Here is a 24,517-nt window from a genome sequence, read left to right as displayed (position 1 = left end):
GTAAAGAGCTTGTATACATGACAAAAAGGGATGGTCAGGAAAACAAATGACATGTGTTCTGATGGAGTTTGGTCAGAGGTCTCCTCATTATTGTCTTTAGTCCTACAGCCCTGTGTTGACAGAACCTGTATTTGTCTTGCTCTTTTTAGGAGGGACAAGCTGTGGATTTGCATGGAGTACTGTGGAGGGGGTTCACTGCAAGACATATATCATGGTAAGATTAATAAACCAGTTTACCTCTTCTATACACCAATAAATTGGACACTTTCTAGAGGGAAAAAAAACCCCCCGGATATGTGTCTGCTCTGCATCTACTTACACATCCCGCACGTTGCTTGGAGACGGTTGGCTTCGTTTGCAGTGAGATCATTAGAGCTGCTTTTCCCAGCAGCTGTTTGCCACACTGTTCTCGCCCTTCTGTTGTGAGCCCTGCTACTGAGGGTTAATGGGTTAGTATTAATGTGTTAGCGTAGCACCAGCACCCACCTCCCACATTATCAGCAAAGCCTCCTATCAACCCACTGCAGCAGCAATACTCTGTTGCGGGGTCACCGACATTATTAGCACATGTATGCTGGCAAAGAGGTGGAGCGAGACAGGAGAGATGAAGGTGAGTGTGAAAATGAGACAGAGGGGGAGTGCAACGTTGATGAGTTGTAATAAGAAGAGTGGAATGAGAGTGAGAACACAGCCATTTAAAGGAGAAAAAAATGCTCTCTAGAGAGAAAGAGGGAGAGAGATCAAAACGGCGTGTTCCGTTCCTTTATCTATTAAAACTTGTAATCAGCTAAACCTTTATCTATTATAACTGTAATTGCTTGGTGCATGGCGAGCTGTCTTTGTGCATGCTGAAGCACAAGTCCAGCTGAAGCACATCAAATTTTTTTTTAAAAAGTCAATATTTTTGTTGTTCAGCTGCAGGTCAATGGGTGGTTCATCTTGACGGTTGGTTCTCTAATTGGTTTTCTGGGAAAAGGGCAGTAAATTCAGATGGAAAAACTAGCCATCAACGAGTTCTGGCCATCAGCGAGTTCTAATGCAGTTCTCTGCAAAGTTTTGCTAACAAATAGTAAAATAATAACTGCATTTAATTTCATGGAGGTTGTCTTCACACGGGCCCAAGTACAGAACAAAGACTGATAGTTATTCACTAATAACATATGTTGAGGCATTTGCCCCTTGGTTTGAGGGTGGAGCTGTGGAAGCCTCAGAACACACAACTTGCGTGCCATCTACAGTAGGTGAAAAGTTGCTGGGATTCATTCTTGTTTCCAGTTCACCAGTCCATCACAGATCATTGTCCTTTTAAATTCGGAGGTTGCAGACCTAAACATTCAAGACTGGGCCGATCGTATGTTAAATGACATTAAAATGTAGAAAAGAAATAAACAACGCGTAGCAGTAAACCATAAGGTCAAGTGCACTGCTGTGCTCTAGTGGCTGCTGTGGCACACTTCTAGTACTACGATAGACGTACGAGCTTGAATACCTGATGCCAAAAGTTACAAAACAAAGAAGGAAAGGGTCTGTTGCAAGGTCACAGCAACAGCCCCTGGAGAGGAAACACCTCAAATAGTTTGTGATGATGATGATGATGATGATGATCATCATCATCATGTTTGTGAGTCAGTTCTAGAGGATGGTGCACGGGTGTACCTGAAGGACATTAGTCAGGCACTTGCGGTGATGACCCAGCCAATAAGGATGAAAGCGAAGGCCTCCATGTTTATGGTGTTCTGTGTGTCGGCGGGTCTTTTGACTATGGTGCTCCGTACAGTGGATTAAAGCCCAGACTTGTCCAGACTGAACTGGTCTCTTTTGGTCACTTCAAGCAGAAATTGCTTTTGGAGGATGAGCTTTGAAAACAGACTGGACTGGATATTTCTTGGTCCTGTGAATGGCTAGTAATGCTAAGGTTGGAAGCTTTAGAATTGAGGCACTTCCCCATGGAAAGCACAGCTTGCCTGACTGTATAAAATGTATCAGGCAGATGAGGCAGATTTCTGATCAGGTCTCACACATTGACATTTAGATCGTCATCAGTAAGAACGTAATGTAGATGTTCTGAGTATTATCATTCCGAACAAGGTCTCCCAAGATTTGCAGAAGTGCGGAACAACAAACAGGAAGAATGGACAGGGGCTGCTCTGCAACTGGTGAGGGTGTGTCCTCACCTGAACGTTCCTTTCCCCACCCAACAAATTGGATCAGGATGGTTGTGGGGAAGATTCCTGGCCTTGACTGCTGGACCATCATCGTCCACGTGGGGGACTTTCTCACAGTCCTTGATTGGCACCTTGGTGCAAGAATCATTAAAAATGGACATTCTTGCAATTGCATCTTTGAGAAGTTGAAATTCTGGTCTCAACTTGGCTGGCAGTGGCACATGACATGGGCCAAGCATGTATGACTTTGTCATGACGCTCCTGTCGCTAGCCACTCTGACTCGTTATTCCATCTGCACTCTAACTGATCGATTATGATTACAAAATTAGTAGTGGTTGTCATGATCCTTCTGGTGAGTGTGGGAATGGGGTTGCCCCCCCCTTTGACTGGTCTTGACCATCATTTCACCATGAAAGGAGACTGGAAAATTTGCAAGGGACATAACTCTTTAGGGGGTTCCCCTTTGACTTAATAATACTCAGGATGGTGATAACAGGCAGTAGCTTGTTACTACTGGCTGCAAAGGATGGAGGGATTTGTCGGGTTGACTCTGGGAAGAGTCTGGGAAGACTGAGGTCGGATCTGGGGGAAGCAATGTCCTACCTTCTTCTCGGGCTTCAGAAGTTGCACCCTGTTGACAAGACAACCTACTGGCTGCTTCCACCACAGACCTCGCCTCTGGGTCTGACTTGCCTTCTGAGTCATCATCTTACTGCCTCTGTTGTGAGTGAGTCACATTTATTGTTCAGTACAGGTTTTCATGGGGTAAAGCAGAAAAAATAGAATCATGGCATCTTGGATGTTGACCTCAGAAAAAATAAGCAAAAGAAGAAAGCAAGACAAGCCAATTGGCAGGAAAGAAAAACGAAAGAAAAATATAATTTCATTATTTAATAAATACAAGTTTCATTATCAGTAAACGCTAATTTTAGATGACCTCTGAAGGAGCTACAAAAACATTCATTTCTATGATTTGTAGTGGTGCTAAATTTCATTCATGTGGTCTTAACAAAACAATTCTGAATAACTGAAGGTACATGTCTAGCTGAAAAGCATACACACACCCTAAAAGAGTAACTGGAAGACAGACACTACTTTAATTAGTAGAACAACTAAAATTCTGTTCCTAGTTGAGTCTCCTAATATTGAGCTTGTTCAATTCTAGTTGACTGTCTCATATCAAAGCAGCCATATCCAATGGAAGCTCCCAACATCAGCACTTATAAGCTAATATTTGTGCATATCTGCCTGTCAATGCCACAGTGGTTAAGGTGCTTGACTACCAAGTTGCCACTTTTAGGCTCCTGAGCGAGGCCCTTAACCCTTGATTGCTCCAGTTGTACTCAGTCATAATTGTAAGTTGCTTTGGATAAAAGCATCAGCTAAATGTAAATCAAAAGAAGGTCCAGAAGGACCTTGGCCAGTATGTAATAAATGGAACCTCAGATAGCTTATTATAATGAATGTTAAATAAATGTTTTGCTTCATGAGCTTGTGGATTTAAGACCTTGCATACTGTGCATTGATGCAACTAATGCACATGAAGGAGATTTTGTATACACGTTATCTATTAGAGGTATTCTTGAAGAATTATTTGATACCAAACTGGCGGGAATTTAAACATTACTTTTTATCGTGCAAGGTGAACCCTTCTAAGAGTTTACTGTCACTGTCTAAAATTTAGATTTAGAACCCTGATGCAATTTAGAACCCTGATGCCATTATAAATATGATGAAACTGAAATGCAGTCTATTGTAAACTAACACATACAAGGCTGAGGTTCTGAGACTAAAACTATAATGTAGTCTGACACATTACTGCAAAACCATCATTGTAGTTATTGGACATTGAACAACTAATGTAAATTAATGGAAAATTAAAACTGAAGTTGTCTAAACATTTTTATTCTGTAACATCTTTAATATGCTGACGGATTTGACACAAGCAGTATTGATCCGCATATCCGTTTCAGTATCAACACCACGAGGTTGCTGAAGCATCCAACAACAAGGCCAGCTGTTCAGTCGGGAGTGTTTCATTCCAGAGACTTTATGGAAATTAGTTGTATTGTAGGAGTACATTAGAGTTGTAAACTTGGTGTTCATAACGTGAAGAACCTTTTGCTTCATACGTTTGTAACAATGTTTTGTGGAAGAATCATATTCTTAAGCAGTTGGTCACTACGTGCTTTCCTTGAGGTTATTCATCTTCCTGAGTTTGAAGTTCACAGTTAAAAATTATGCTCAACATTGTTTCAACATGTACTGAGTTTTTCCTCCCTTGGATGTACATGCAGCAGGTACATATGTACAGTATGCTGAACACCTGGTGACTGGCTTTAATAATTGATTATAAGCTGCCCTGTATCCTTTTTAATATGCCCATTTTCATCCAAATCCACGAGCTTGTGGCCCGACAACGTGATTTGAAAGCTCACATTTAGGAATTGTGAATGGGCTGCTTTTCATCCTTTTTAGTTGCGTCATATTTGTGAACACATCTTGCCACGGTGAAGGTGGGTGCATTTGGCTGCACTTCATTTTAAAGCATTGAGCTAAACTCCAGTGGCCTGATTAGGAAAGTGTCATAAGTCTGTCTAATTCACATGAACATATGTTCTCTCTGTAGTTACTGGACCACTGACGGAATCGCAGATAGCTTATGTGTCACGAGAAACCCTTCAGGTGAGTGTTTCGCCCAGACCTCGACCATTAGAAGTTAAAGTGAAGCTGACAATCCTGCTGCATGGCCTATGAGCACACACACACACACACACACACACACACACACACACACACACACACACACACACACACCATGTCCTGTATCCTTTCCTGACAAGTATAATTAAATGATAGAATTTAAATTGTTTTATGTTTTAAAATAACAGTTACACTTCTGAAGGCCTTTTTGTAAATGTTTCAGGGTTTGTACTACCTTCACAGTAAAGGAAAGATGCATCGAGACATAAAGGTAAAGTCCAGTGTAGCTCTGCATTTTGTTTTGGGATAATCACTGCCACCATCTTCTGACTGATATCAAACCCAGAGTTTAGCATTCACACTGTCCCAAAATGTTTGTGTCTTGAGCTTATTTTGAAAATGACTCCTTTAACTAACTTAACTAACTCTCACTCATTAAGCACATTTGGATATCAAGTCATAGTTGAACAGGAACATTTATAATAATCAAATTAAAAATTAAAAGATTAAAAAAGCAGTTTGTTGTAAATATCCATATTACCTAAGTAACTGTACAGCCTGCAAACTCTAGTAATGATGTTCAGTATTGCTACTAATTTTATAATTTTTTAATACAAACAGGGAGCCAACATTTTGTTGACAGATAATGGTTACGTCAAACTCGGTAAGAAAACAAGCTATTTTCACACATGATGTGCTGATGTTTGTTTTGTCTTGCATAGTGTTGCGATAAATATGCTGTAGTTTAACAATAAGATTGTTGAATGAGTCTTAATTTTGCTATTTGCTAATCATGCATGACATCTGCTTTATTGTGCAAGTCTGTAGTTCTTCCTGGCTTGAAGACAGATGCACATTTTGATTAGTAATTGTTACAGTTCACAAACGGGGCATTTTATTGGACTGTCAAGGTTGTTTCCACTTACTGAGAAGGCTGATGTTTAATGGCCAAGTGGGGATGTTTAAGGGGTGAAATGCAGTATATACTGGCTTGCCATGTGAAAACTGCAAACCACAATCAGTAGCCTGATAAATATATCCAAGCTGAAATCTCTTTAGAGTAAATCAAGTTACCTAGTGCTTGCTATTTACTATAGGAAAAACATTACCAACAAAACATCTTTTGTTATTGCTGTGTTGCTCAGAGGGGATGTTATACTACATTGCTCTTGTAGCCCAAATAGTGGAGCAAAGTTCTAGCAACGCTTTCAGAGTACTGAAGGGTTCAATTCTCTAAGTCTCTGGATATTTATGAATATACATATAGACACTAAGGCCGACGATGAGTCTTGCTGAGTGGGAGCTGGTGTGGAATGTTGAACAGTGGTGAAAGACTGTAGCTTGTGGTGGTCTTTGAATTGTTGCTTCAAACTGCTGATTCTGCTGACTGGATATTGTGGTTACATAGGACTTAAATAAAATGTTTCAATGCAAATTACTTCCTGTTCTATGTTATGCCAGCCAATGTCAGCATCAGTGAGACATTTATGTGACTGATCCAAAATTCTTATTATGCTGACTTAGAGGGAGGAGCACATATTCAAATACTTAGATACTTAGATGTTATGATATCCGTCTTATTTTTAATTTTTTTTATAAACAGCGGACTTTGGCGTTTCGGCCCAGATCACAGCAACTCTAGCCAAGAGGAAATCATTCATTGGGACGCCTTACTGGTAATCCATCTTACCCTCAGACCTGTGGTATTTGGTGAAAGATTGTACACCGTCTAGTATTTAGTTAACACATTTAGTTTTTGATAGTGTGTGTAAAAATTGTAGTCCCAATACTTTTAGTACAGTCCAAATCTACTTGCAAAAAGGTTCAACTAAGCAAATAATAAACATAACAAATGATCTTAAATTGTTATTCTACCAGTAATGCACAAACTCAGTATGTTCAGAATATTCATTTAGTATATTCACTATTTGATATTCTGTACATACAGAAGGATCAAAGTTGACAGTAATAGTGAGATTGACGGTCACTGTGTTCTTGTCAGGATGGCACCAGAAGTGGCAGCTGTGGAACGGAAAGGAGGCTACAACCACCTGTGTGATATCTGGGCTGTGGGCATCACTGCCATTGAGTTGGCGGAGCTCCAGCCTCCTATGTTCGAGCTGCACCCCATGAGGTTAGAATCCTAGCCCCCCCCCCTTATTTTTTCAATGTTACTCATATTTTGGTTGTAGCTAAATGGAAAGTTTCTCTTTCCAGGGCCCTGTTTTTGATGACAAAAAGCAACTTCCAGCCCCCTAAACTAAAAGACAAAGTAAAATGGTGAGAGATTTTATGGTACATCCAGTCAATATTACAGATTTCGTCAAGAAAATGATTAATGTATTAAACCCTTGAAATCCTGCTGTCCAGTGGTCTAACATACAGATTCTACCTTTGTTCTGTTTTAGCTCCTAATCCCATTCCTTTGCCTTGAGTAGTTTTGTGTGTTGAAGGTTTCAATAGGCTTGACTGTTCTGTTGAAACGTGTTGTGTGTTGTAGTTGGGCCTTTCCCTGTTGTGGACTTGTGTGATAGGATTGAAGGGATGCCATGTGTGCTCATCACATCACGAAGAAAAGTTGTAAAGCAAAATAGAACTGATCATCGTATTTACTTTTTCACATATGAATTTCGGATAGTGTTCAGAGAATCAGGTCTGCATATTATCCAGAGTTGCTCTTTCACTCGCAGTACATCTGTGGTGTCGATCATTGTCTTTTTTACTGACTAGTGTAAGTGTCTTTGGATTCTTGAAAAGTGCTACATAAATACAACGTTTTATTATCATTAGTAATAGTAGTAGTACACGACAGGAGAATATCTGTGTCATGTTCAGACCTGCATAGATTGTGCAGGATGCGTGACATGATGCAAAAAGGAGAGAGTGGAAATCGCAGTGTTTCGTTTAGAACACAGTAAAGCTGGTGGAGAAGGATACAGACTCGTATCTGCATTATAAATGAAATAGTGAAATTTCTTTGCAGAAAAGAAGTTTGTGAAGCTTATCATCTCTCCAGTTAGACATTTGTATTTTGGATATTTGTGTTTCTTCCAGTTTCAAGTCATTCTCATAATGGGAATGTTATCAGCACCCACTTGCTTGCTCCAGACAGTGACCTGCTTTATTCACACATGGGTTCAATCGGACATGACATGGCCTTTGTACTAGAGAGCTAGTAGGATAAAGTTCTTGTAATGTGCAGTTCTACTGATCTAGACATTTGCATTCTCACATACGGCTTCTCTGAGGAATGTCTAGAAAAGATCAGGGTTGTCCTACATGTCTGAAGCGGCTTTAGTTAGCAACTGCCAGAATTTGACGACTGCAATCTTTACAAAAGCTGAACAAATGATATTGCAATGTGAACTCAAGATGAAGATGGGAATTACTGCTGAACTCAAGATGAAGATACTCATTACTAATGAACTCAAGATAAAGATACTCATTACTGCTAACCTCAGGATAAAGGTGGAATATTCAGAGGAGGATTTCAACAAGTATTGTATAGTCACACTACTACAATCACTTTGTTCCATTTTTCTGTGGTCAGCTAATTGGCTTTGAGTCACAGGAAAATACAAAACAAACCTTTCAGATGAACTGTTAGCGTTTTAAGATTCTGTCAAAACTACATGGGTAGATGTGAAAGACAGACAATTGGCTTTGAGTGCATGCCCAGACCTGTACTTTGCATTATTAAATTAGCATTGAGAGAAGACATCCAAGACAACAGTGATAATTTCATATGGAGAAACTTTCATGGCTGAATGTCTGGGAGAAGCTGGTGTTGATACTGCCTAAATACACTCAGTGTATGAAGATTATAAGAACATTATGGGTGAAGACATTACAGAAAAACAGTGCTGGTCATGACACAACTCATGACACGATCAATGCAAAGTCTTCACAGTTTGAGCTCACTTAAACTCAGAAAGTTAAAAGATTTGCCCAGTACTTCAGGAACTAAAGATGTCGATTTCCCCCCCCCCCGTTATAAAGAAAACAGCTGACAGCTGTGATACTTGTCAACTATATTAAAGTTTAAACCGAAGCCTTTAGTTGGTTTGCCCACTCCTTTGAGTACAATGAAGCAGTGCATGTAGATTTGTATGAACCTGAACAAGGTATATCCACATTTTTAACAACTTCCACATATTTGATGTTTCAGTAATAGTAGAAATGTAAAAAAAAAAAAATTAGGAAATAGTGAGTGTGATGTATTTCTTTTATTACTGGGTATAAAGTGTACGTGTCTCCCGTCATTTTCAGAGACATGAAGAGGCAATTCATAGAACCTTTGGAAATAATATCAGCAGCTGTAAACAGTTCTGAGACTAATGGACTTCGGGAATGAGACAGTCAACTGCTTATGGAAATAATATTTGTTTAAAAAAGTCCTGACCTAGGTACTGATGAATACAGTGAACATGCCTACAGCCTATAACACATTGTGTTTCCTCAAAACCCCAACCTTCCCTCTATTTGTTGATGGGCCACCTGCTCTGTAGGGCACTACAAAGTGTGCGTGGGTGGCAGACCATATTTCAGCACTGCATGCATCCAGGAAGGCATTCACTGAAGTGGGGAGTTCAGAGAGAATTCAACGAGTAGTGCATAAACAACTTCATCTTGGAGATGATGAGAATGAGACGGGCGACAAAGTGTATTAAGGCCAGGCAGACTGTATATAACAGAAGGACCCTGCAGAAGTGATTGGTCAGGATGCAGTCATGGGACTCTTTAGACATGGAGGCACGTGCATCATTTCAGGTGATGTAAAGTGAATACATAAGTTGACCAACGTGTAAAAAGAATGACCTTGAAAATGAAAGGCACTTACTTGATATGGCACCACACAACATGGACAGTGTTGATGGAAAGGAAATTATCTACAGTGACACTTAAGAGACTGTAGTTGAGAAGCCAGCTCAGCTTCTAAAACAGGAGCCGTCACAAGTGCTAAAGCAAGATGGATGTTTCAGTCTTAAAATAGGACAAACCACATTTAGGATCAGCAGACAAAGCAACTGGAAGAAACAAAAGTTGCTACTAGTGTTGCTACCTCAGTCATTCGACATGTATGCAGACTAGTGTCAACAAGTTCGAGAAGTTACAGGGAGCTTTCACTCCCGTGTTTGCCTTTGCGGCATAGTCTACTTCACTAGGGGACCATGTTATGCAGACTTGGCACAGTAACACTATCCACCTTGCTCAAAGCTAACAGTTGCAGCCATGCTAATCACAAACACCTACCAAAGTGTTGAACATGCCCATCAAATACTCTGCCCCAACACTGATAAGAGTGTTGACTTAAAGTGCTAACTTCATATGAGCCCAAAACACTATTCATCAGGGACTAAACAGTAAAAATGTAATGGGCAGTTTCCTTAAAACATTTAGTCTGTGTTACTGTCTGCCATATTATACATAGTGTCAGTTTTCATCAGATTTATGGCATTCCCTACGATTTCTATTCACGGAGGACCTCATTTAACTCTTAAACCCAGCAATATTTCAAAATCTCATTAAAAAAATTAAAAAAAACCTTGTAACCCTGAAAACTGCTATAGTTAATGTAAAGTCATTCATGAATAAGTCTTTTGTTGGACAGCTGATTGAATCATGAACTAGATTTTCTTATCAGAAACCTGACTTATTAATAATGATGTTTACACACTCATTAAAGCAACCCCCTTATACAGTTTTTTTCAGTGGTCATAAAGTTAGTAAGGCTGGTGCCTGTCTGTTTCACAGCACATTGCACTGCATAGCATTGATTTTCTTTTTACTCAACTTCTCACCATTTGAGTATCTTGCCATGAATCTCAAGTCTAAACAGTCAGCTCTAACGTTTGTTATATATCATCCTTCCAGACAACATCCAGATTTCCTTGAAGAATTTGGTGAGCTGGTGACTTACTTATTAGGGACTTTAAAATTCACCTTTGCAAATCAATAGATTACAGTTTTCTAAACCCCTTTGATCTTACACAGCATGTTGCCGGCACTGCACACAAACTTGACTACACCTTAGGTCTGATTATATCACAGGCTTTACATATCAACATATCTAATATTTTACTTGTTGGAATCTCGGATCATTCCTATGTAGACTTGGTGACGGACCTATTTACTTTTGTTCAGCCTCCCACTGACGACTCCTCGGACAGTTTATTTGAACGTTGCATTTTTAAGTAGCACCACTAACACCCGAGTCTCTATCTACACGTTTTTAATGCACTGTAGACAAAGTCAACCAAAATTGTAAAATGTAAAAGTGAAGACCTCTTTTTCAAGCCTCATTGATGTCATAAAAACAAGAACATTTAATAGGCTGGATAATCTCATACCCCATGTCCCATCACAACTTTCAAATTAAAAATGTGATGAGTTTTCTGACTTTTATTATTAGTAAAACACGTTCGGTTAGTGACAGCATTGCAAATTATCACTTGGCCATAAATCTCAGTCCACAGTGAGGCAAGAAGCACTTATTAAAATGTTTTTCCTTCTCAACACTACTAGTCATCTTAATCCTCTACCTACCAATTTTTTCAAAAAGGTGTTTGACTTGAACCATATAAATAATGTTTGCAAAGATGTTTTCTGTAACTTCAAAAATATATCCAAAGTCCCTGACATTCTCCCAACAACTGCGATTGGATTAAAAGTTATGCATGCTTAGGTGTCAATTTGCATACTACTTCATGCAAAGTACTGCATAGTACTACTGTACTGCTCTTCTTTTTGACCTACCAAATAAATCCAGCTCAAGCTTGAATGTAAAATTCTGCAGTGACCATTTTTACATGCACAAGAACAAAGCAGCATATTTAACCTATTCTCACATTGCTGCCCTGGCTACCCACGTCTTTCAAAATTGATTTTAAGATGCTCTTAATGGCCTTCTAATACTGTCATGGACTCACCCTACTGGACCACAGTGAATTGATTATTAGGTGTGTTGACGATAGAGCACTCAGATGTACCAACAGTAAGGCTCTAGCCATAGCTGCTACCTGACTGAAGAGTAGCGAGGCAGCCAGGCTTACCCTAAGCCATACCTTAAGCTTTGGAATGCTTCTTTTGATTAGTGTATAATTAACCTGTGACTTTTGAACTTGATTTTTGCAGATATATTTTATTAGTTTTTATATTTTGCTTTATCTCTTTTTAACCCAATTTATTTCATTTAAAGCACTTTGTAAACTTGCTTGCTTTAAAAAGTGCTATATAAATAAAGCTTGATTTAATTATTACAGTAATTAAGGAGGTACCTTAAATCTACAAAATAAGACTTCAGTAGTTGGAGAAGTAGTAGTAGTATCTTATAGAAAATCTGAGATATTGGACTTCAGGACAGTTATACACCCTCTTTTGGCATTCAGAAAGGCTCCAAAGAGTTGCTAATGGCGTACTCGGAGGAGAACCTCCGTCTAATTGCACTATCGGTGGATCTTTCTGAATACAGCAGAAGTAGCACAATAAGACCATGCAGTAAATAACTGGAGTCATGTAGAGCCACTGCTTGGTTGATGCCATTAGATTAATCCAGTCATTTGCAAGGAGAAGGTAGCTGACTGTCTCGCATGAGCATAAACTAATTAATATGGGATCATAAGAATGTTACGATAGTAAATGTTAAAAGTAATTATATTGCACTGGACGTTTAAGGTAATTGCTTTCATTTTTATTTTTTAAAGTGCAGAAATGCCTGAGCATATAGTGGGGGTGTTCCCGTTACTATTTGTGGCAATGAATGCTGGCAGAGTGGATTGGAGAAGGAATGCCTTATTGGTTAGATTTGTTCAAAGTTAGAACTTGAATTTGTTTAAGCAGAAGAGAGCAGTCATTTACAGAGAGCCAATACTGTTGTGTAGCCTAGACTGTTCTGTCAATTTCTGTTTTGGTAGTTGATCTGGCTGAGACTGCTACATGGATGAGGTTCAGCATATTGTTACTTGAGGAAGGATGAATGTTCTATTAATCTTTAGCCTCTGTGTTTTTAAGGACCAACAACTTCCATAATTTTGTTAAACTGTCGTTGACAAAGAACCCAAAGAAAAGGCCTTCAGCTGACAAGTTATTGCAGGTAACTAAAACCATGGGGGGGCGCATATTTACATTAAATATAATTATGAAGTTACAACCCAAACGTTATCTTTTGCCCTCTCTCTAACCATTACTAGCCTAACCTGTCTGATGTCCAGTTACCACAGGTCTTCAATCAAACCAAGCATGACCAATCTAGCCTTTTAGGGATAACCTTTCTCTAATTCTTATGCAGCATGTCAGTTTGTGTGTGACGTTCCTCGTTGCATTGCATGTCATGTTATGTGTCTTGTGTCCATAGCACCCATTTGTGTCACAGCCTCTTAGCCGTACACTGGCCATCGAACTGCTGGATAAGGCCAGTAACCCTGACCAGACGCTGTATACAGACTTTGATGATGATGATCCTGAATCAGAGGTGAGGCCCAGTGCTGTGTCATTTGCTCTTGGGGGACTCAAACACTTAATAGAGCTCCTTTTAGACCCTTTCACCCTAACCAGTCATAAGTGGTTAAAACATTAGTCACTTTGTTAAATCCTTTAGAGTCCTTGGCTACTATAGTTGTAGTCAGTAGGTTATGAGTGTGAGTGTGTGCAAATATGAGCGTGCTTGTGTGTATGTGGCAGGCATAGCAACTTGAATCAGCGACTTGAACTCGAGTTGCTCTTCTAACGTATTTTGAAAGACTTGTGACGACTCAGACGTTTGCTTACCTGACTCTTTAGGAATTTAATGGGGGGGGGGGCAAGAATTATATACAACATTATATAATTATACATTATACAACATTATATATCATTTCAACCAATCGTCTGATCTCATGTGAGCATCTTGCCTGTTAGTTCTCAGATGATCACCTTAAATTCAGCACACAATGAGCTTTTAATCATCACCTTCAGGTAGAAAACCTTTTACTCAGAATGACACTCAAAATGCTACATGCAGCATGAAAATATAGTTATGTGCAAAATAATAGCAGTCTAACATCACTAATGAATTTAATTACTGATTTTGGCAGAAAAGATAATACAACATGGGGGAAAAAAATTCATGACTAGGTGTAGCCGAGTAATGGCCAACCAACAGAATCAACAGTCATGACGTGCACGCTGCTAATTGAGTGTAATTGACTCATTTAATGAAAGGGGCGTGTTCAAATTAATAGCAGTGTGGAGTTCAATTAGTGAGGTCACTCATTCTATGAAGAAACAGTTCTCAATTATGGCCCTTATTTAAAGAAGGAGGGCAGTAAATGTTGTATTTGCTGGTTTTAGTTCTTGCTCAGTGAGTAAAATGGGTTGTTCCAGACATTGTACCAAAGGAGAAAGAACTTTGATCAAGAAGTTGATTGGAGAGGGGAAAACATATAAAGAAATAATTGGCTGCTCAGCTACAGTGATCTCAAATGCTTTAAAATGGCAAACAATACCCAAAACACGTGGTAATAAAATAAATACTACCATCCGCATGGATCATAGAATAACAAGAATGGTGAAGAAGCATCCAACGATCAGCTCCAGGGAAATCAAAGAAGATCTTCAATTACCTGTACTGCAACAATCAGAAAATGTTTACGTGAAGCCAAACTATTTGCAAGAAACCCTCGTAAAGTACTATTGCTGAAAAAAGACGTGTTGAAAAGGTTAGAGTTTGCCAAAGACTGGCCTAAAGAGAAGTGGCGCAACATTCTATGGACAGATCAGAGCAAGATTGTTCTTATTGGGTCTAAATGCCACAGACGACCTAGAAACACTGAATTCAAGCCACAGTACGCTGTGAAGACTGTAAAACATGGAGGTGCAAGCATAATGATTTGCGGATGTTTCTCATACTTTGCATTCAGACCCATTTATCGCATACCAGGCACCATGGACCAGTTTGAATATATCAAAATATGGGAAGAGGTCATGTTGCCTTATGCAGAAGAAGAAATGCCCTTGAAATGGGTGTTTCAGCAGGACAACAACCCCAAACACACCAGCAAGTGGGCAACATCTTGGTTCCAGACCAACAAGATTGATGTTATGAAGTGGCCAGCCCAATCCTCAGACCTCAAGCCGATTGAGAATTTGTGGAGTGACATCAAAAATGTTTTTGATGCAAAACCCAAGAATGCAGAAGAACTGTGGAATGTAGTCCAGTCATCTTGGGCTGGAATATCTGTTCGCAGGTGTCAGATGTTAGTTGACTCCATGCCACACAGATGTAAAGCAGTTATCAGAAATAAAGATTATACGACTAAATGTTAGTTCAGTGATCAACAGAAAAGCTAAATCTGTAAACAACTTTCAGTTTATACTGTAAATATTCGAGTTTGTAAATGAAAATGAAGACACTGATTCTTTGAACAGCCCATTATTCTTTTTTCTTCATTTTCAGTTTAAAAATTGATATTTCGTTCATGTTTTCATTTGGAATTGAATGTGCAGTGCTCCCAGTGCCTTTGTGTATATGGAAATAAATGCTATTATAAGGATTGATCTTTTTCTCAGTTGTTTTAAACGCACTGCTATTATTTTGCACAGAACTCTAAAGGACACTGGCAAAATGATGATGATGACGATGATGATGATGAATTTTATGAAATATCTTAAAACACTGAAAGGTTGGTAAGGACAGCAAGCATGCTAGCTAGCTAGCTATACTGTAGTTGCGATAAAGAGTTTGCTAATCGGCTAGCTAGCTAGATGGATGGCTAATAAATACTTTAGTAAGCTCCATATCATTTTAAGTAGTTTCTGGCTTTTGTAGCTACATGTACCATTGTCCTACTGCCACTTTTTTGTTAACCTAGCTTACATCAATTTGTAGACTAGCATAAATTTAACATTAGATTTCAGGCACTGTTCCATATCTTTGTGAATGCGAATGCACATTAGCAACCTCATAAATAAATGAGACTATAAATAATGAGACTAAAACAACATTTTTCTAAAGTGGACACTCGACTCAGACTCCAGAGACATGGTTTGTTTGCTCCTTTGTCCTAACTAAGTGACATTGTCGTTCTTAGCATCTTAGCATTGTTTAATAGCTTGTATTAATAGTTAGAAATCCCTTTTAAATTATGTACTTCATTGTTTCTCATTTTACCCGTTTTACCATCCATCCATCCATCCATCCATTGATCCATCACTTCATATTTTCAGCCTTTCTTTTTCTGTTTTCTCCTGTGCAGTTTAAGTACAGGGGCTTGTTTTTGCCACTGTCTTCGCTGTCATGTAGAGGCCTTCGTTTTGCAGCAGCTCATAGAAAGGTACTAGGGCCGAAATGCGTGCCCAGGGCTAGTGTGTGCGTGTGAGCGCATGAACGTGTGCGCTTTGGGCGTGTGTTTGCATGTCAGATTTGAGGTCAAGGCCTTAACAATCAAACTGACAAGCCAGGCCCTGCAGTACAATTTATACATGATTAATTTAGCAGGAATGAAACATTAGAGGCTGAAAACAAGTTTTGAGGCTATGTAATAGATATGAAACATTATCTGCTAGTATTGCTGATAATAAAATAGGAATTATTCAGAAAGCAGATATACAGATTCTTGAAAAAATGCTTGCAAACTGTTTCAGGTAACATTTTAGCATCATAAATTATTTTATATAATAAAAAATACAAATTATGTCTTTCATAGGGCAATTTAAACTTTGTGTTTTTATTCGAAAATGAATGTTAAAACATACGGATAGTCATTGAACTGATTAAGGAGGATGAGAGCCCTCCTCCTGGTATGTGTCAAGACTCTGGCAGCAGCATTCTGAACACGTTAATTGGTAAGAGACCTCTTCGCTAAGCCAGATAAGAGAACACTGCAGTAGTCTGGCTGACACAAAAGCATATCTAAGCGTATGTATCTGTTTCCACTGTCAGCTGTGGAGAGAATGTCCCTGACATTAGATATATGACAGAGGCACTAGAGTGGTGGCTTGCACATTACTGATATGCCATCTGATGAAAGCCGATGTTATATTTTTATATTATACCAGCCAGGACAAGCACATATAGATCAAATATTAAATAATAGTGTGTGCATATGTACATGATTCCCTGTAAACGTGACTTGCACAAATTGCCTGGGCATGGTTTGATTTAATAGAAATGTATGACTGGAATGCAAGCAAAAAAATGCCCAGCAGAATGGATCAGTTTCTGCATGTATATATTTGAGTGCGGTTGTTGGAGTGTTAAGTTACCAGAATAGCAGTGTGTGTTTGTATTTGTGATTTGTAATCTTTATCTATTTATTTATGTATTTATTTATTTATTTATTTATATAATTCGATTTTTTTTTTTTTTTTTTTATTTCCTCTGTATGCCATTTCTGCTGTGGTGAGAGGTGATCTTAGAAACTCAAATTTCAAATCCCCAGAGCGTTTCATTTATCTGTTTCCTTAACACTGTACTTCACACCATGGGTGTCAATACCGACATTTATGCAGACTTCCAGCCCTAACGTGGAGCCAAGTAGCTCCGTCGCTGGACTAATCTTTTAAGTTCTGCTCTGAACAGCCCATTGGTGTGTTCATTGCTCTGATTCAGAAACAGAAATAATGCACCTGCGTTATACAGAATTCCTCCCTTGCGACATTAATAGGCAAGTTATATTTTAGCAGTAAAAATGTGTTTGGTTGTTGGTGTACATGTTGCCTTGCGATGCTCTGAAGTTCCACCACAGGATCCACAAAGTGCTGCATCGAGACAGACTTCATCTTTATAGGAATAAATAATTCAGGCAAATAATAGACAAAAATCAGTAATAGCTCAGTCAGCTATTGAAAATACAGACACACACACACACACACACACACACACAGTTGTATTTGAGCAGCAGTTGGGCTTGTGCATTTGAAGGTCATGCGTCTGTCTTGTACTTCTGTTTTCACTCACCGCCCCCTCCATGGATCCAGGCATGGACATGAAGGACAGCCGTCCCCCTACCCTTCCGCTGCCAATTCGTTCTCCAGCATGTTTTTAGTGCACTTAGCTGTGTGCCTGTGCCGTGCGCTTGTGCTCCTGCGCGCATGCAATTTGCTGATGGAAGGCGCTCAGTGATAAATACGCGTGTCACAAGAATCTTCCGGAAGTTAGCAGGAGTAGGTCAGACTGGGGGGGTGTAATGTGCTCAGCGGGTGATCGTGGATGTCATGGGGCAGGGCTTTCCTGCCATACGAGCTCTGGGTCAGCAGAGAGGGCTTCTTGGTGTCTGTTTTTCCTCCCCCTGCCCCTGTGGGTGTAGCTTTGCTGCGGTGCTCAGGGCGGTGTGATGTGTAAGCACTTCGCCTGAACTCGGCTTCCATTTTCCTGCTGATGGCTGTACTTTCTCCTTTCTGCTCTTGTAATGCTGTACCCCTTAGTTACCAATACACCCCTTAGTTACCGATGCGGCCCCCCTAGGTACTGCTACACCCCTTAGTTACCGATGCGGCCCCCCTAGGTACTGCTACACCCCTTAGTTACCGATGCAGCCCCCTTAGGTACTGCTACACCCCTTAGTTACCGATGCAGCCCCCCTAGGTACTGCTACACCCCTTAGTTACAGATATGTCCTCTAGGTACCGCTACAGCCCTTAATTACCAATACGCCCCTTATTTACAAGTACACCCCCTAGGTACCGCTACGCCCATTAGTTACAGATACACCCCCTAGGTACTGTTATACCCGTAGTTACCACTACGCCCCCTCAATCACCCCTATGCCTTCAAGCTACTGCAATGCTTTCAAGCTTTTGCTACGCCCGTACTGTTTTTCTAACAGTGTTTTAGAGGAATAATAGCGTTGCACTAATTAGTGATATTATGCTGATTACTTGAAGTGGACTCGACCCAGTGTTTCATCATTTCTCTGTTTTTCCCTAGCCTCCCATATCTGTTCCTCAGCGCATTCACTCGAAGAGTCGAAATGCTCGGGAAGGGAAGACGTTGTCAGAGATTAACTGTAAGTTCATGTGTGTGCGTTCCTGCTTTTCTGCCCTGGGAACATGTTGGTCTACTCATCTTCCCTTCTAGAAGACTGATCAGTCTGCAGTAAAATACCAGAATGTGCCACCCTGTTCTCTCAGCGTGCAGGCACGTGTGTGTATCTGTGTCTACGCTACACCCTGTTCTCTCAGCGTGCAGGCACGTGTGCGTAACTGTTGATGCTACACCCTGTGTGTGTCAGTGTGCAGGCACATGTGCATATCTGTGTTTGCTCTACATCCTCTTCTCTCAGTGTGCAGACATGCCTGTGTATCTGTGTTTATGCTACGTCCTGTCCTCAGTGTTCAGGCACGTGTGTGTATCTGTGTTTCTGCTGCATCCTGCCTTTGCCGAAAGCTTCAGTAAGTGTTTTTCTTCCCAGTTGGCCAGGTGAAGTTTGACCCACCTTTAAGAAAAGAGACTGAGCCCCATCATGAACCAGTGAGTATCTGCGCTCTCTTCCATTCACCCAGTAAAACCAGAAAATCTTCCCTCCTGTCTGTAACTGTCCAGTCGTCCCTCCTGCCTGTCACTCTGTCCACTGATGTGATTAGCTCAAAACACAGAACAAAATTACAGGTTCAGGGACATTTTGGGCACAGCTCTTGGAGGGGAAAAAGCCAATGTCAAACCCAGTCGGACATCCGTGCTCTAGAAAACCCAGTCTGATATCACTGCTCTAGAAAAGGAACAAAAAAGGAAAACCTACTTCTGGCTTTACCAGTACCACTCACTCATGCATGTGCGCACCCTCAGTCAAGGTAAAAGTGGCTCAGATTGGGAAGTATTCTATAAAAAAAAAAAACACACACACAGCACAAAAAGACATTGACAGCCATATGAGTCAGGAAAAAAAAAGTAAATTATCTTGAGATTTCTCTTGATGTCCCTGCTAAGAGCTAACATAATCATGCAGTATTTTTGGACTGTACTGCTGAGAGCTACCAGACCCAGAGTGTTTGACTGAGTGGAATGCTGCAAAGGGCGTCCTGGGGTTATCATGCTTCAGTTTGTCAGACACATACCTACACCACTTACCCACCAGTCTCACGTTTTGCAACACGTTTATTTCATATAGACTTAATAGTAGTAAAAGTAACAGTACAGTGAATTTTGGTAGAAAAACAGAAGAGCTTATGAGCTGAATAAGAACATAATGCTTGGAGAATATGTCTGTGTGTTCATAGAACATATATTGATGCTCCGTTGTTTCTTGGCAAACTAAGTGCTGTTGCAGTGCTATTTATTTCATGCCTAAGAGAGCTAACATGTAGTCATAAATGTGTGAAAGACTACAATAAAGAGAAAGATGTATACCAGCAAGATTGGGTTTACCCCAATTTCCAAACCAGGGAGTAAGCCTCAAAAGACAAAGGCCAAATTATCTCTTTCTAAAAAGGATGTAAAAGGCCTCTGGGCATACATTTTAGATACCGAAGACAAGAGAGGACGAAATAAGTTGGGAACTGAATAGACTACATTACAGACCAAGTTCAAATCTTTTAATATATTATATATATATAAAGAGATTTAAGTTGTCCAATTATTAGAACAATACATAAAATACAGCGTGATTTCTTTATGGTTCACACCATAGCTGTCATTGTAACTTAACGTCATATTCTTGATTTAGTTCCTATGTATTGGTGTAGAGCCCCCCCCCAAAAAAACAACCCAAGATCCGCATTCTTGTTTGACTATGGCATTTTTTCATTTATTTTTGCTGTTGTTGTCTTCTGTTCCATTGCATCTGTGCCCTGTGTGGGAGTTTGCAGTTGGAGGGCTTGTGACACTACAGCATGAGACCCCAACCAACCTTCCTCGCCCACCCCTGTGCCCCATCCCAAACTGTTTTTTTTTTTTGTTGTTGTTTTTTTTTTAATCCCATCATCCTTTGTGACTGTAGAGGTCCTCAGCAGGTTCCCAGCCTGTGTGTTAACTGCAGTTTCTTGGTCTGTTCACTAAACAGCTCGACACTGACGATTTTTTGGACTGTGCAGAAGAAATATACTACACTGCAAGATCTAATCTGGTATTTTTGTCCTTTTTTTGCTCCATCTTGTCTTTGTCCTGCACCTTCTTTCTGTGGTAGCTGCTCATCTGCTTTGAAGCATTCATGTGGCTCTCTCCTCCATTCTCACCACTGCCTCATTCAGATTCTAAGCTTCCATGTTATAATCATGTTGTAGTCATTGCATTGTGTTGGTCCAGTTTAGATGTGTTGATTGATGATCACGGTAGTACGTGTTTCGAACTCTGGATCTGTCTGGATCTGTGGGTCTGTATAGTGACCTGTCTCTCAACGCTGATCTATCCTGGTCTCTTAAGGAATCAAATGTGTTGCCAAAGCTTCAGAAGGGCATGTCTGTTTTAGGTACATCTTCAAAAACTAAGAACTATGAAGAGTGCAAGAGGTAGAGAGAGGGAGAGAGACAGACTGGAGAAAGCGAATAAAGCTTGGCCCCAGAGGGACAGTTAGGCAGTAGGTCTGAGTGAGTTAAGAATACTGTCTCAGCGAGTGCCAACACTTTGCAAGATATGCATGCTCACACATGCCCGCGCACAAATGCAAAGAGCCAGCAGCAGCCAGAGTTTAAAATGTAGGGTATCCTGCAGCTGGGGCCATGTGCTGTTCTGGGACGCATCTTGTGACCTTTGGCCCTTGGCCGCAGTTCCTAATGTTCCGCTACCAACAGCTTTACAGGAAGGAAGAGTAAGGGGGGAGGAAAGGAGTTTATAACAGCATGAAGTTGTACTCCTTCTTCCCTTGCTGGGGTTTTTGCTCTCTCTCCCTACCTACCTCTTTTACACACACACACACACACACACACACACACACACACACACACGTACAAGTACAACACACTCTTGACTTTTCTTTCTGTCTCTGTCTGCCTCCCTCTCCATCTGACACAGGGAAAAGATTCCCTTCAGCAGTCTTCTAATGAGGCTATGACTAACCATAACCCTGGGCAAGGGGAAATTTGGCTTGTAAATCTGCAGGAAAAGAAAAAAGAAAAAAATTTGATCAAGGAGGATTTGGCCATAGGGAGGGGGACAAACCTCAAGGTGATGCAGTTGTCTGGGGGTTGGGGATTGCTGCCAAGGCAGGTGTGTGGGTATGTCACGCAGACTCCTGTACGATAGACAGAGCAGATCCGTGCAGCAGGACAAAGAAGCTCACATGTTGCTTGAACCAGCTGGACCTGCAGAACAATCCTGTCACATCTCTCCTGAGCTTCAGTGTAATCAATTCTTTGTGTATGTGAAAGGAAGGGAGCTTCCCATGGGCTTTTTTAGAGGCAGAGGTGATGTGTGGTCCACAAATGAAAAAATGGCCATTTCATTTATTGAAAACATAGCAAGAATATATGAGAGGGGCAGGACTTTCTTTTAACGGGTAGAGCGTGAAGCAGAAACGATGCAAGTTCTTTTGCCATTTTCAGCAGACGACGCTGTACAGGTACTCCGAAATCGATTTGCCTTGCGTCCCACCAGTTACACCACACATGATGGTCTCTGTAACGCTACAACCTTAGCAGGGCACCATCTGTGGCCATTCAGTGTGTAATAAGCATCAGTGCCAGTTGGCCAGCCGTTTGCTCTCCGAGTGTAAATTAACAGAGGAGCTCAGAATGGGGATGATCTTGTAATGGGTGCTGTGGAAGTAGGGACCGTTGCAGGAAGCGCAGTTGAAACGTTGCAACCAGGGAGTTTATATGAGTGGACGGCATAACTGCAATTGAAAAGTGAAGCCAAAATGTCTCTGACGCCCTCTAGCGGCTTGCTACAGTACAGGTTTTAACCGTGGCTGTGTAAGTGAGCCAAAATAACATTTGAAGTTTTTAGTATTTTTTTTCTTTATGATGCATGCATTTTCTATTAAAATACACTTGTGCTGTGAGCTAACCTTCAAATGTTATCATTTCATGGATCTCTCAGGAAGAACAATGTTTTTTGTTTTGTTTTTTTGTATTTTGACAGTCCTTTGCTATTCTCATCTAAAATATTTTTGTTGACATGTTGGCAATCGATATTTGTGTACATTTTTCTAAAAATAGGTTAATTTAATCTTCACATCTATTATATTTCACTAGAGAAAACTGAGATGCGTTTCCTAGAATTACCATGGTTGTATCACAGGCATGACAAAATAAGATTTATTTATTTATTTATTTTTGGGAGCATTTTGTAAATCTAGTCTGCAAAGCATGTATACATCCATAGTTACTTTATTAATGTGGGTGTGCAGTGTGCAGACGGTTCTGTGTGTATGTGGTGTTTGTCTACAGCTCCAACCTCTTTCTCAGTCTTCTCCAGAAACTCTTGTTGCGCTATGATTGCATTGGCAGCATATCTAGAGATCCTTGCATTTCCTGGATTTGCGCTTCCTCTGTGAAATGCAGTGCATGTTTGTCCTTTTGGTCAGTGTGTATTGATTTTGTATAATGTCTGAAATATTTTGTGTATTTTTAAAACGTGGAGCAGGCATTTTCATGATGAACATGTTTTATGATTTGACAGCGCATTTTTAATTCACAGTGTGTTGAGTTTTCTCCGCCACTATCAAAGAGTCACAGAGATTTTTATTAGTTTTGTTTGCTTGTTTATTTTTTAGTAATGGCTGTCAGGATGTAAAGACAGTTTTGGCCAAAGTGCCCATTACAAACTCAATCAAAACATAAATAATGATTGTAAACACTTTAGTTCTAATCCACTCTGTTCAATCTTTTTTTTATTATATTATAATTTTCAGAGTTTTTCTATATGAAATTAGAAATGTTGATTAATTGCTTGGAAAGTAAAAGCTAAATAATTACTAACATTCATATTTACTCTCTAAAATATATGTACATATTTTAAATGTTTAATTCCTTGTTTTCATTGCATTAATGGTATTTGCTGAGACAAAGGAGCCACAGATCGATCGGTTTGATAAAAGGCCCACCACCTAGCTAGCTACTTGACATTTTAACCACAGACCACACCATAGCCAGCTAATCTATGACTTGGCTGCTTTGAGGGTGTGTGATTGTATTTACTTCTGTTTGACAGTTCTGTTCTGACAGAGCTCTGAAGTGGCAAAACAAATGTAATGACATGTTTCATGCTGTAGGCTAGCTGGCATCCAAATTATTATTTATATATATATATATATTTGTCATGAATAGATTGAACAAGTTATCAATACAGAAAGTGAACAGGATATTGCATGTTGTATATCAGTATAGAATGTAGGCATGTTATTATATGTGAACAGTGAACAGTTTTATATGGCATCAATGGAGTCTTGTTGTTCACTCAAATACACAGTCTTTGGTTGTGATCTGCTGTTACAGTTGTTAACATGTAATCCTTTGCATCATTTAGCTGCTCTTTTCCTCACTCACATTACTAATATTAATTAAACACAACTGATAAGGCATGGCAAATGTGGCCAATACAGCTCAAATTTAGAAACAGGATCAAACATATCAAATATTGTGACTTTCAGGCACAATATTTTAACAACTAAAATATTGTTGAACATATTCAGTTACAGTGACTGTGTTCACTATAGCGGTCTTAACCCTAGTGCAGTAGGGAACGCCAGCTACTGAAAAACCATGTACATCGCTTTTATATGTCTGTTATGTTCATGCT

At 39.9% G+C, this 24,517-nt stretch overlaps 1 protein-coding gene across 11 annotated transcripts in view; it reads left to right on the top strand.

Annotated features, from left to right (window-relative positions):
- map4k3a (mitogen-activated protein kinase kinase kinase kinase 3a) overlaps positions 1-24,517 on the top strand; it is an 82,520-nt gene that overhangs the window by 28,877 nt on the left and 29,126 nt on the right. For 4 of the 11 annotated variants that reach the window (XM_081705978.1, XM_081705977.1, XM_035520769.2 and 1 more), the window contains exons 4-16: positions 150-214; positions 4,796-4,851; positions 5,093-5,140; positions 5,491-5,533; positions 6,473-6,545; positions 6,872-7,003; positions 7,087-7,149; positions 12,880-12,961; positions 13,223-13,339; positions 16,101-16,178; positions 18,773-18,851; positions 19,257-19,315; positions 20,844-20,906. In XM_081705978.1, coding sequence (XP_081562104.1) covers positions 150-214; positions 4,796-4,851; positions 5,093-5,140; positions 5,491-5,533; positions 6,473-6,545; positions 6,872-7,003; positions 7,087-7,149; positions 12,880-12,961; positions 13,223-13,339; positions 16,101-16,178; positions 18,773-18,851; positions 19,257-19,315; positions 20,844-20,906 — 958 coding nt within the window. The remainder of the gene's footprint in view (positions 1-149; positions 215-4,795; positions 4,852-5,092; positions 5,141-5,490; positions 5,534-6,472; positions 6,546-6,871; positions 7,004-7,086; positions 7,150-12,879; positions 12,962-13,222; positions 13,340-16,100; positions 16,179-18,772; positions 18,852-19,256; positions 19,316-20,843; positions 20,907-24,517) is intronic. The other 7 variants (XM_081705980.1, XM_081705979.1, XM_035520772.2 and 4 more) reach the window with 3 other exon arrangements.

The sequence above is a fragment of the Electrophorus electricus genome, chromosome 23 (genome assembly GCF_041902795.1).
Source record: "Electrophorus electricus isolate QZ-2024a chromosome 23, ASM4190279v1, whole genome shotgun sequence".
Taxonomy (NCBI): Eukaryota; Metazoa; Chordata; class Actinopteri; order Gymnotiformes; family Gymnotidae; genus Electrophorus; species Electrophorus electricus.
The sequence above is the reverse complement of the archived record's forward strand: the minus strand, read 5'-3'. Positions and strand labels throughout refer to the sequence as shown.